We start from the raw sequence: 13,327 nt of genomic DNA, 5'->3' as shown, positions 1-13,327 counted from the left end.
CATTGATGAGAAGGATTATTTTATAACTTGGTTCCATTTTGGTCTACTTACAAGATTTTCTTGTAATATTCAATGCTGTTAATGGTTCTTACAATAGAAACAATTGTGTTCAAGGATGATAATAAACTTGGATGAATTCATTATTGAGACATGAGATCTTATATCAGGTACACATCAACCCACTTAGGAATAGAGAAGAGTTAGAAGTAGAAAATGTGCAGAAAATCAAGGAGGATGGACTAAAATAAAACTACCCTCAGAATTTATTAAATTGATGAAAGATGTCAAAACTAACCAAAAGATGTTCATCTTCTCTGTCAATATAACCTTCAGGAAAAGACCTTTTGAGTTGTTTGGTTTTAAGAAATGTTACTTTTCAGAGTGATTTATTTTCTTCCAGCATCCACTGGAGGCTCCCAGAGATTTCATTTTAAAAGCCAAAACCTTTTGAGACTATTTTCAAGGTGGTATTAAATGCACACTTAAAATATCAAGAAATGTTAGAAGACATCACTATCAACGCTCATATAATCCTGACACTATGTCAGCACTGTTCAACAGAACTTGCGGCAATAATAGCAATGTTCTGTATCTGCACCAGGCAATATGGCAGCCACCAGCCTCTGAGCTATTGAACATTTGAAATATGGTCAACATGACTGAGAAACTGATCTTTAAATTTAATAACTAATTCAAATGTAAATATAGTCACCATGTAGCTAGTAGCTACCATGTTGGATCATGCAGGTGTGTGTTTTATGTGTCCTGGCAGCAGTCAGGATAAACTAGGTTATCCTATAGTAAGAAATAAGCTCAAAATATTAGTGGCTTAAAACAATAAAGTTTTATTTCTCTCTTCCACTACACCTCATCATATGTCATCCGAGAACTCTGTTCTACATCTCCTCATTCTGGGATCATCTTAAACACTGCTGGTCACTGGAACCAAGGAGTAAAAAGAAATTTGAGTTGGATATGTGGTGGACACCTGTAGTCCCAGCTGAGTTGACTTGGGAGGCTGAGGTGGGGGATTGCTTAAGCCCTGGAGTTTGAGGCTGCAGTGTGTGGTGATCACAACCTGTGAATAGTCACTGCACTCCAGCCTAGGCCACATAGCGAGACCCCATCTCAAAAACCAAAAACCAACCAAACAAACAAATAAAAAAAGAAATTTGGAGGGTCTTGCACTGGTAATAAATGAATGCTTGGCCCAGTAGTGACACATGTCGCTTCCTCTCACAATTCATTGGCCAGAACTAACCACATGGCTGTATCCATCCATCAGAGAGCCAAGAAGTGCCACCCCATTATAGATGCCTGGAAGACAGAAATATTAGGTGAATAGCACTAGTGGATAAGTAAGCAAGCGTCATTAAAATAACTAGTGCCTCAAACTGAACAAAAATAAATTATGTTTTTAAAAGTGCGGTGCCTGTCTATACAAAAGAAACAACAAAAACATGGGATGAAAAAATATGCACAAATTCCAGGAATGTTTATTTTACAAAACTGAGATATAAAAAATGTAAATGACATTTTAGAGTCTTATGTATTTTTATTAGGCTTTTGAATAGGTCAATCTGTTAAAGAAGAAAAAAGAAGGAGGCACAAGCATAATGTATCTTCCATTATAAAGAGGATAATTCTGTCAACTTCCACTGAAAAAAATCAATTTTTTAAAAACAAAATCTGTCTATCCATTCCTGCAGCAATAGTATCTTACCATAATCCCAAGTATAGCCTGTCTACAGTTGTTCCAAGGTCATTATTGGAGAATCTTGGAATTAGATGGGACATTAGAGGTCAGCTGTTCTAACCTCCAATATGGGAATCCCTCCTACAGCTCTATCTTCAGGGAGGCAGAGGAATTCTACTACAGTGGTAGAAACTCAGTTTATCAGTGGACAGCTGAAACTGCTCAAGAACGCTTGCTGGTGCATCAGTAGTAGCATCCTGAGCTTTTGACTGGTACTAGCATTATCTCTGGGTAAGCCAAATTGTACTATTAATTCATATTGTACTTAAAAGCACCAATTTCCACTAAGTCATATGGCTTCTAGCAAGGTCTCTTTTGAATCATGATCCAATACTAAATAGCAGCTGCCTCTGCAAGAGTTATATATTCTTTAAATCTGATAGGTATCAGGAACACTGGAGAGCCAGACCTGAGGTTTGTGTCTTAACTCTGGCACGCTACTATGAAGGGATTATTTAACTGCACTGAGCCTCAGTTTCCTCTTTTGTAAAATGGAAGTCATAGATTAATAATAATACTTACTCCAAGGAGTTGTATGAATAAGTTGGCCATCTATTCTGATTTATTCAAGTGATTAATAAGAATATTTGACTAGAACAGGACTCCAGACTGAACCTTGTGCCACACCACGACTGGCCTTTCTCCAGGTTAAACAACCACCATTATTTGAACACATATATCTGCTCCATCACCCAGCCCACACTGTTTCATCTTTTAGGCATAGTTGGACAATCTTTGTCAAATTCTTTACTAAAATAAAATACTTACTCAGTAATTTATTTGGGCTATCCATGTGTCTTTCCTTTCTCCATCTCAGATGTTGGGGGATAGTTACTATTTTTTAATTCTCTCTTAATTAGTTCCTCCTTGTTCTTCCAAAGGATATACAGAGGTCTCTGGTTACTAGGCTACTGCATTTCCTGAGAAGATCCCTAGGCAGAAGTAATTTGAGTTTCCCTGGCTTCTTTTAGAAGGAGTCATTGTATAAAACGGCACATGTGCAGCTAAGACAGATCTCTCATTTTACTTGAGGTGTGTGTGTGTGTGTCTGTGTGTGTGTGTCTGGTGGTGAAACAGAGCTTAAATTACATCTTTGGAACTCTGCTCCCATCTATTTATTCAATATCTCCACCATCAAACCAGTGCTTAGATTCCCCGTCACTGTTGCCATCATCAAAGACAATTAAGATTCAGAAGGAGGAGATAGCCTGAAATTTAATTCTAACCAGCAGCCAAATCCAAACTCCTAAAATCTGCGTTGGGTGGTGATGTGTTCTGATAATCCAGTTTAGTGAGGGAGGAAGCGCCCCCTAGGAAATAATAATCAACAGTTCTCAGCAAGTCCTTTTGTTGACAATGTTATCCAAGAAACCATCTTCCCTAGAGACTTTTCTAAACTTTAGACAAGTTTTCTCCTTGCCACAGAAATCCTTTTGTTGAGAGAAATTGTAAGTACATACAGGAGTGGCAGGTCTCTGTTAAGCATCAACTCTGTCTCCAGATTCTTTCAATCATCAGTCTCTTATCAGTCTTTTTGGGAAATCAACCTTCTGGCCCAGGAATCTCTCTATCAAATGACAAAATGAATGAAATTATTCAGAAGCCCTCTTCTCAGACTATCTTAGTTTATGTCTAATTTTTTAATCAATCGCTTAAATTCTACGCAAATGACAATAGCAATGACCTTCCATTGCATTTTCTTCTAGTATTTGTACTGTCACCTTGAACATCATATTTAAAATATTCCAGGTCATAAGCGAGGGCATAAAACCCCTTGTTCAGTATGGAGTTAGATTTGAAGCTTCGTAGTAGGCTGAAGCAAATGAAACTCAAAACAGCAGAAATACAGTCCTGGAAGTAATGAAAAATAAACACAATCAAAATAATGCACAACAGAGTACTGATGAAGGGAAATCAGTTAAACATTGCAAAGTTATTGAAGACATTGTATATACTGATGGAAAAGGTAATGATAAAGTGTAAGAGAAGTATCATCTTAACTCCGGTTGTAAGAACTAAGAAAGCTTTACAAATAATCAAAATCTATCTCCAGATAGATATTATAAACTATCATTGTAACTCACTACCACCGACTGCTCAAAACATGCCAAGTTTTGAAAGAATATGTATAAAGCCCTCCCTGAAGTGCCTGTGTGTGGTATCTATCCAGTAAATTTTAGTTCCCCTCAATTTCTCTGCTGTAGACATCAGTATACATTTTTTTCCCTGCCTGAAACCAACGTTTTGAAGATTTTTCAAGAGTCTTAATTTTGAGGCATTGCTTCCAGTTACAAAGTCCTAATACCCCAATTTACATTTTGACTCTCCTGAAAAGTGAATATTTTAACATAAATTCAATTTGGTGGAAAAGATTTACAGGCCCCAAGTGTCCATGTGATTACTGCTTTTAGTCTCTTTAACTCTAGCACTCTAGATTTTGCTGATCCCAAGCCATTTATTAAACAGTTTAATTGCTCTAGCTTTTCCCTCTTGTGGCTCATCTCAGTTTTATCTTCTTACATTCGTACCAAGGCCTAGGGACCTCATGAGATTACTCCAGCAGAGGCAAAATCTGCCTTTTCCCTTTTTCAGTTGCTGATGGAGGCCACAAGCTTGACATGCTGCATTTAATTGATTTTCTATTGTGACCAGTTTATGTCTACACTACAGGTAACAATTCTTTGTGGAAGGTTACTGTAGATCAGAAAGGCAAGGTTATTTCCCTATCTTCCAGCTGCTTATGAAAATAACGATAGAAATAGTAATAACATTAGTGGAGCACCACCATCTGAGCCCATTTTCATTAGTGTCTTGGATAATTTTATGAAGGGTAAGCCCCTCACATCACAGAATGCAGCTAAAGTTCATTCTGTCCTTATAACTAGGAGGTTTGAAATGGTAATTCTATGGTAAAAGCTCTGCTCTAGAAAATATATTGCTTGGGAAATACCATATCATATTACCGATTATAATTCTAAAGGTATATTGTCAAAATACAAACTTAGATATTTCATAAAATTCTCTGAGGATCAGCTATAATTTTAAACTTCCCTGCTCTTTGAAGACAACAATGATCTTAAAAGACCTAGAAAGTAGACATCTTTAATGTGTATATGCCTTTAAATAGTGACAGCCAAAGATAGAGATCAAAAGAAAGAATGAAGAGTGAATCCGGTCACGTGAGTGATATTGTTGGGAAGTTCATAGGGGAATGCCAGTGGTTACCATCTAGGCTCCTGGGAAGCATGGCCAAGCTGTGATTGTCAAATGGGTGGCCAAATCAGAGGATAATGCTTATGGTTTGGGATATAGCCAGGGTCACCTACAGGGCAGGCAGGCGGGCTGGCGAGTTCTGCATGTGGGCTCTACCTTGATTGCTGTCGCATCTACCACCATGGAAGCCCCAGATGGGAAGTGCTCTTGAAACATCTGTAGGGTTGTCTATTCTATGGTGACTTTTGGAGTTGTCCCACCTGGCTTCTTGTGCCTGCTAGTCGTACTCATTTAAGGGTCTGGTGGCTTTGGGAAAATCCTTCATAGCACCCCTTCTTCCTCAAGATTACCCTGGAAGGTAATTTGTGCCATAAAAGTGACCAACTCTCCTGGTTTTTGTCCAGGACTGTGCCAGTTCTAGCGCTGAGCATCCTGCATCCCAGGAAACCCCTTGGTTCCACCTGTGTCAGCTGAAGGCCTCACACTGATGTGGAAGCGTGGAAGTTCTGTCTTAGGAACTCTATCCCTGCTCTGGGAGTGGGCGAGAAGGGCAATGCATGTTATTATTCTCTTTGCCCAGCCAGGCAATGGAGGCCTGAAGAGGTGAAGACACCTGTCCTAGAGCTGGTGAGGAAGAACTAGAAACAGCACAGAGGTGCTCTGAATCCCTGAGCAACATCCTCTCCACCTGGCAGCAATTACTTTTCAATTTTGTCCATAAGGAACCTCACTGTTGTGACCACTTACCTGGAAGAACCTTGGTGATCTCACCCTTTCTTTTCACCAGCATTTGCTAAACTGGGCTGAGTGGTGACCTTTCTGGCAGGAGGCCAAAAGGTCACACATTTCTGGCTTAAGCGTCACTCCTGAAACTGTAAACAAAGACTCCTCTGTAGGAATGAAAAGAGAGAAGCACCAATATGTTATTTCCTGGGATCTTTTGTGGTGTATTTCTGTCTGTTGTAATGTTTGTCACCTGAAGAAATGTCAAAACATGAGCCAGACTTATTTACTAATAATTCATACTGACTCACGGGTGACTCACTTTACTGAATCTACTAATAATTGCAAGTGCCTCCTATTTAATTCAATTTAATGCATATTTACTTAGTGAACACTTGTGCAAGGCAGTATGCTTTGTGTTGAAGATGATAAAAATAGGAATAAAACTGGGAGGGAAACACACATACACATATGAACAAGGACCAAAAGTGAGGTACAAACAAAGGATTATGTTAACCCCTCCCTCCAAGTCTTCGGAGCACAAAGAGAGCACAGACCAGATGCCCTTTGAGACCTGAAGGATGACTCTGCTCTCAATAGTGAATGAGTTTCAAGGAGGATATTCCTGGAGAGGGATCAGCATGAGCAAAGACATGAAGGAAGAAAAGTGCTTGAGAGAACCGCAAGTCATCTTGCATGGTTAGAACAAGACAGACTGGGAGACAACGTTGGAAAAATGGTTGGAACCAGATGGTGAAGGAAGCTAATGTCATGCCAAGGAGTCTGGATGTTAGAGGGTGACGTTAGTTAGAGGGAGACGTTAGAGGGTGAAGTTAGTTAGAGGGTGACGTTAGAGGGTGAGAGACAATGAGCATCATGTTGGGCTAGATACGTTTTAGAAAATTTCCATTCTTGTTAGATACTTTAGGCAATCTTTTTTTTTCTTTTGGACACAGAGTCTCGCCCTGTTGCCCAGGCTAGAGGGCAGTGGCACAATCTCGACTCACTACAACCTCTGCCTCCTGGGTTCAAGTGATTCTTCTGCCTCAGTCTCCCAGTAGCTGGGATTACAGGTGAGCACCACCACACCTGGCTAATTTTTGTATTTTTAGCAGAGATGGTGTTTCACCATGTTGGCCAGGCTGGTCTTGATCTCCTGACCTCAGGTGATCCACCTGCCTTGGCCTCCAAAAGTGCTGGGATTACAGGCATGAGCCACCGTGCCCCGCTGGCAATCTATTTATATAGACTTTAAGGTGCAACTTTTGCAAATTGAAAAAAATGAACTATTTGAAAATGTATATACTACTTTTGAAGTCCAAACCAGGTATTTGGTTAGCTTAGAACACTGGCAATTTGCATTTTCCCAAGTCCCGAGTTTGGTAAGTGCCTGCTGCTCTCGAATGCTCACTGCACTAAAGTTCACTGCTGTTGACACGGCAAGGGGCTTATCCAAAAAATGGGGAAAATAAAACTTCCTGGCAGACTGCTGTAAGTTTAAAGAAGAGAATATATGCAAAACACTTTGGGTTAGTTTCTGATACACAATATGTTCTTAATAAACGGTAGCTATTGTTAGAAGTGTTAGCATAGATACCTGAGAAAAATAGCAACAGGCAGCAGCCACATTGTCGCGGAAGTACACCCACAAAATTGGCCAAGGGCCCCCTTCCATGTGAGTATTGCTTTTCCCAGGTTCACAATCTGCATAAACCTGGGTTGGTCAAAATACCTCACAATTTAACAAAAAGAGACGCCTCTGTTCTTAGTGCACCAAAAGCATAAAATGCCTTAATAATGTTGTTTGCTGGAAGAAATAAACTTGCCAGCTCTGCCTCTCCTGGCCTACACTTCTGCCTTAAATGCGGTGGGTAATCTGTGGTCTCATCTTCTTCTATTTGGAATCGCGTATTGGCTAGGCTGGAAAGGGGAACCATCATACTTTGTTGCTATGCATAAGACATTTTCACAAGGACATTATAATATGCAATTTTGTATTCTACTTTCTTTTAGCTCTTGTCATAGTATAGACAGTTAAACAGCTAAAATAAACAGTGCATATACTTTACCGATTATTCTCAAACCAACTCAAATCCAAATCATTTGGGGAACTTCTCTCAGGGAGAAGTATCCTCTTGCCTTGGGGACAGTGGCATGAAAAGCTGGGATTTCCCTCGGGCTTTCTTGCCCCTCAAAAGCAGCAGCGCCTCAGAAGCAGGGAGGGAGAGAGAGGGAGACATTATCTGGCAGAACATGTTGGGAAGGGAACCGGTTAATCAAAAGGATTCCAATTTGGCCGTGGACTGCCAGACTCTCCTTCCCAACTCATAGAAAAAGAAAGAGGAGGAAGAAAGAAAGGGAAAGAAAAAACGAAAAAAGCTGTAGCGTGGCTCTCCTTCAGCAATCTCACAAATGCAAAACCTTCCACTCCGGTGACTCCTCATTAGCTTCCCGAGGCTGACAGCATAATTATCGCAGCTGCTTTGCGCTTAGAATAAATAAATATGAAAGCGGGTGTTTAAAAATTTTTTGAGAAGGGAAATTCAGTCATCTAGACAGTCGGCAGGACAAGTTTATTTAAAACTTTTAGATTCTTATGTATTTAGATCATTTTGGAATGAGATAATGAGATAGTTGTCTTTTTAGTCTAATTGAGTTCCTAAGCTCATGGCTGTTGGCTGTCACCCCTTTCAAACTTTGCTTTAACTTTCCTTCCTTTAGAAATCCGATCCTAGTGTCTCCATTTACTCTTCCTGGGCTGATAACCTGGTGAAGGCTCTGTGCACTGGAGTGCAGAAAGTGACTTAATGGGATTGAGGGGCTAAATAACCTTTCACAGGAAACAAGATAATCAAATCTCTTTTACTTGCCCATAATGGCTAACAGAGAAAGCATGAGCAAAAAAAAAAAGCTTGAAAATTAAGCTATCATTTCAAAGTGTCTTGTAATCGCCTGTGTCACGTGGGTTTTGCACTACTCTTCCACATCATCAATCCATCAGCTGGAGATGCTTAGTACACTTAATTATTCAAAGTGCACACATCCTGGTGATTACGTGGTAATTTTAGCTCATGTGTATGTATAGAGGCTTCATATCTCCAAAGCCCAGAGGATCACACAGTACTTAAGACTGAAGTTGCTAACTAACATGAAGTGCACTTAAAACTCTGACTAGGGCACAGTACACATACATTTCCAATTAAAGCAGATGATCTTTCATTTTAAAATTAATTATGCCTATTTATTTTTTCCTTTCTTTCTCTCCTGCCCTTCATTCTCCTAGGACCAAATTTATATGAATGCTTGCATTCAGTGAGTTAAAAGCATTATAAAAATAAATATTCTATCAATCTGGGGTAAAGAAAACTAGTGTTAACCCATTGTGCAGATGGAGAAATTAAGGTTTATGAAGGCCAATAGCACACATTATGTTGGGAAACAAAAAAGAAGAAAACTCAGGTCCTTTAACTCTCGATTCACAGCTCAGATTGCCTGTGCTATTTTGTTTTAACTTAGTCTTTTAAACAACTAAGACGATGTAACACCCCGGTTTAAAGAAAGCTCCGAGAAAGGAAAAGAAATGACCTATAACCCCCCTACACTAGAAGAGCATTTTTATTTTGTATACTACCTTTCTGTTTTGTTCATGTGCATATTAATTTTCACAGGTACATTATAATATACAATTTTGTATTCTAGTTTCTTATAGCTCATGTGATAGCATAAGCACTTTCATAATATCACACACTTCTATTAATGATCATTTAAAATGGTTACATCATACTGTTTGTTAAGTCAATATACCAACATTTGTCTAATTGGTTCTCTGGTGTTTAATATTTACATTGTTTCTTTTCATTAAAAAATTTTTTAAAACAGTATAGACAACACTGCAATGAACATTTTCATTAATCTAGGTTTTTGGGCTTTTTCCCCCCTACTCAATGATTTCTTTAGATAATTTCCAGGGACAAAGGCGTAGAGTTGAATGGTATGACCATTTTATGACTCCTTTTATGCATGCTGTAGTGCTTTGCAAAAGTTTCACTACCATCAACAGAGAATCATTTTACCACGACCTCACCAACACTGGGAGTTATTAGGTTACAGAAAAAAATAACTAATTTAATGGTTATTTGTAGTAAAGCAGTCGATTTATTCCATGTGTTGTTATGCTCTTTTCGTTTCCTCTTGCATAAATTGCTATTTTATGCCTTTGCCTCATTTTCCATTGGATTCCTTGATGTTTTTCTTATAAAACTGAATGAGTCACAGGTGAAACAAAAACATTTATCACCATTGATTAAGACATCTTGGCCAGACATGTGGCTCATGCCTTTACGTAATCCCAGCACTTTGGGAGGCTGAGGCGGGCAGATTACCTGAGGTTAGGACTTTGAGACTAGCCCGGTCAACATGGGGAAACCCTGACTCTATTAATACAAAAATTAGCTGGGTGTGGTAGTGCTCATCTGTAATCCCAGCTACTGGGGAGGCTGAAGCAGGAGAATTACTTGAGCCAGGGAGGCACAGGTTACAGTGAGCCGAGATCCTGCCATTGTACTCCAGCCCGGGAGACAAGAGTGAAACTCTGTCTCAAAATCAATCAATGAATCTTAAAACCCAAGGGGGATTGCATACGTTATTACAAAAAAAAAAAAAAAAAAGAAACTAAGATGGCATTGAGGAAGAAGTTGGTTCTGGGGCATAAGTCTCTATTCAACATAAATTGAGGCCTCTTAATTGCGAGATATTAAACATGCTACCTGGGTCGTGTGGAATCCTTCCCAGAAAAGCTTCAAAATAAACACAGTGCCTGAGAGAGTGGGAAGAGCACAGGACTGGGCCTCAAGATCTTGGTTCTAATTTTGGTTTTGCAGCTAATTTCCTATGAGATTTTTAGTAAGAACAATGAATAGTGTGAAAGGAGTAGCTTTGGCTCTACAACTTCCTAGCTGTGTGACTTTGGGCAATTAGCTTACCTCACTTCCAGCTGTCTAATCTGTAACATGAGGATAACAATTCCAGTCTTATCATTTAGCACACAGATGGATAATTTATATGAATCACATAGATGCCCAATAAAAGGCAGGTATGATTATTCTTCCCTGTGCATCAGAGATTCACCTGTATAATGAAGGTATGGAATAAGTACTCTTTAAGATCCTTTCCCACTCAGAAAAGAGTTAAAAATGACTATTTACTTGTAGACTCTTTCAGCAATGAATGTAACAAATTTAATCAACTTAAGGGCTTGGTAGGGCTCGGGGACTTGGTTTTCCTGGACTTTCCCCAGCAACACAATGCTATGCAACCTCATAAACCATGTCTCAACCCAGTATCTCCTCTAATGTATTGAAATGGATTGAGGGTAACTTTGTGCATAGAAGGTGAGGAAGTGTTATGGAGGACACTTCCAAATTTGCTTTTAAATGTATTGCTTCTTAAGGGCCGATTAATGGAGGATTCAAAAGGTGGACAGGTTGGTCTGAGTTATGTTACAAACTCCTAAAAGTAGTATAGAGTCAGGAGAATGGCTGAGAATCTTCCTTCCCTTTTTCCAACTCCCCAGTCCCTGAAACCTGGCCTCACAGAAAGACAAAAATTCTGGTTCAACTTTGAATAGAATAGACAATAAAAGCAATAAACAGAATAGATTTGATATTATGTGGAAGCATTTAGAGTGAACTAAGTTTAGACTAAACTGAGCTTGATTAGTACATGTCACAGAATGTTTAAATTGTTGCAAAAAGGCATACAATGATAAGAAAAACTGCAATGGTATATGAGTTAAGACTGAGCCACTATTATTAAAAAGAAGATAACTTCAGAATAATCTTAGATGATACTGAGAGGAACATGACATTCCTTTCCCGGTATACCCTTCCTCCCCAATCATCCAGACCCGTCAACTTTCAAGACTCACTCCCAAAATCATCCTGGATCCCCACTGCTGGAGTTAATCTCACCTCCTTTGAACTTTGTTCAAGCACTTTGTTTACTTGATCTGCAGCTGTTTATATACTTGTCTTATTTCCTAAAGGATTGTAAGCTCTTTGAGGACAGGGTCCATGACTAATTCATTTTTGTATCCTTTAATATCACACCTCATAGACACTCAGTAAACCTCCAGTGAAGGAAAGGAATATGATTCACCCACTATGCAAGAAATTTGAATCTACGCTGCCTCCATATTCTCAGAGATGAGCAAAATAATTGGAGCAGATTCAGAAGAGAAAAATACAACAATATGACTAAAAAGTGGAAGAAGGCCGGGCGCCGTGGCTCACGAGGTCAAGAGATCGAGATCATCTTGGTCAACATGGTGAAACCCCGTCTCTACTAAAAATACAAAAAATTAGCTGGGCATTGTTGCACGTGCCTGTAATCCCAGCTACTCAGGAGGCTGAGGCGGGAGAATTGCCTGAACCCAGGAGGCGGAGGTTGCAGTGAGCCGAGATTGCGTCATTGCACTCCAGACTGGGTAACAAGAGCGAAACTCTGTCTCAAAAAAAAAAAAAAAAAAGTGGGAGAAACAATTTGTATTCAGAAACAAAAGTTAAAGGTATTCAGCTTAAAGTGGCCTTTGGGAAGTGATACCATAGGAATCTTCAAATATATAAAGGAGGCAACACTCAAAGAAGGCCTCAAGTTCTTTTATTGGACTAAACCAAAATATGACTCAGATTTTAACAGGGCAATGAGGCATGCTGAAGAACTTTCAGAGTATAGATATCGGGGTGGTGTGATGAAAGGTAGAGGTAAACACCATGTTTTTCTTCCATCCCTATGTGTACACAAGTATACGCTAACAATGGGGCCTGTGCTCTAGCATTTTTGCAAAATTACTTGTGAAACGAGCAAGCTTTTAAGTTTTAAGATTTTGTTCCCCCTAGGATGCTAATACCCATTTTAAAGGAGAAGGGGATTTAGTCCAGGAAGGAAGACTCAAGTATGAGATTTGGCTAGCAAGCAAAATGGGACCAATCCACAGAGAGAGAGAGAGAGAGAGAGAGAGAGAGAGAGAGAGAGAGAGAGAGGGAGAGAGGGCGAGAGAGGGAGAGAGGGAGAGAGAGGGAGAGAGGGAGAGAGGGAGAGAGAGAGACAGCCTTTGATGTCCTGATGAGATCAAGAACCAAGGCTTAAGGACCAGACTCCTAAATCATGTGTCATTTACTGCCTCAGATAAAAAATACTTTTCTGGATCAGTGTCTGTAGTTCAAAATGGCTAGGTTCCAAAATCAGTCTTAACTTTCCAAGGGTAACATTTGGAAGGCTTCCTGCAAGAACAGAGAGGAGCCAGTTTTGAGAAGGGGCAGCTTAATGATTTTCTACTCCCCCCAAATCATTAAACAGTGTTCCTCTCCCAGAGCCCAAGTTCATGCTGAGGGCAAAGGGAATTAAATGAAGAAGCTGAACCTGCAGCTAAGATTAGAGAGTCGCCAAGGGCCTAATTTTAGGTCCTCGCTGCCCCAGCTGACGTCCTGCCCTGCTGGCTCAGCCATGAGGACCACAAGTGTGGCCATAAGCCGGTGTCTGAGTGGGAAGAGCGACTCCCTGCCATCTGCAAAAGCAATTACCTTGCTGTTGGCTGTGTTTTGAGAGGGACTACCAATAATTTCTCCTTCAACAAGT

The 13,327-nt window shown here is 39.8% G+C and overlaps 1 protein-coding gene across 7 annotated transcripts in view; it reads right to left on the bottom strand.

Annotated features, from left to right (window-relative positions):
* Positions 1–825: 825 nt before the first annotated feature.
* The window catches only part of CDK15 (cyclin dependent kinase 15), an 89,965-nt gene continuing 77,463 nt past the window's right edge, over positions 826–13,327 (bottom strand). For 6 of the 7 annotated variants that reach the window (XR_013519037.1, XR_013519038.1, XM_035305320.3 and 3 more), the window contains 2 exons: positions 5,717–5,859; positions 1,462–3,607 (listed from right to left, as the gene is read on the bottom strand). Coding sequence is in view for 4 of the 7 variants with exons in the window: in XM_035305320.3 (XP_035161211.2) it covers positions 5,750–5,859 (110 nt within the window). In the remaining 3 variants the exon portion in view is untranslated. Of the gene's footprint in view, positions 1,318–1,461; positions 3,608–5,716; positions 5,860–13,327 lie in introns of those variants that run through there. The other variant, XR_013519036.1, reaches the window with a different exon arrangement.

The sequence above is a fragment of the Callithrix jacchus genome, chromosome 6, assembly GCF_049354715.1.
Source record: "Callithrix jacchus isolate 240 chromosome 6, calJac240_pri, whole genome shotgun sequence".
In the NCBI taxonomy this organism is placed as follows: domain Eukaryota; kingdom Metazoa; phylum Chordata; class Mammalia; order Primates; family Cebidae; genus Callithrix; species Callithrix jacchus.
The sequence above is the reverse complement of the archived record's forward strand: the minus strand, read 5'-3'. Positions and strand labels throughout refer to the sequence as shown.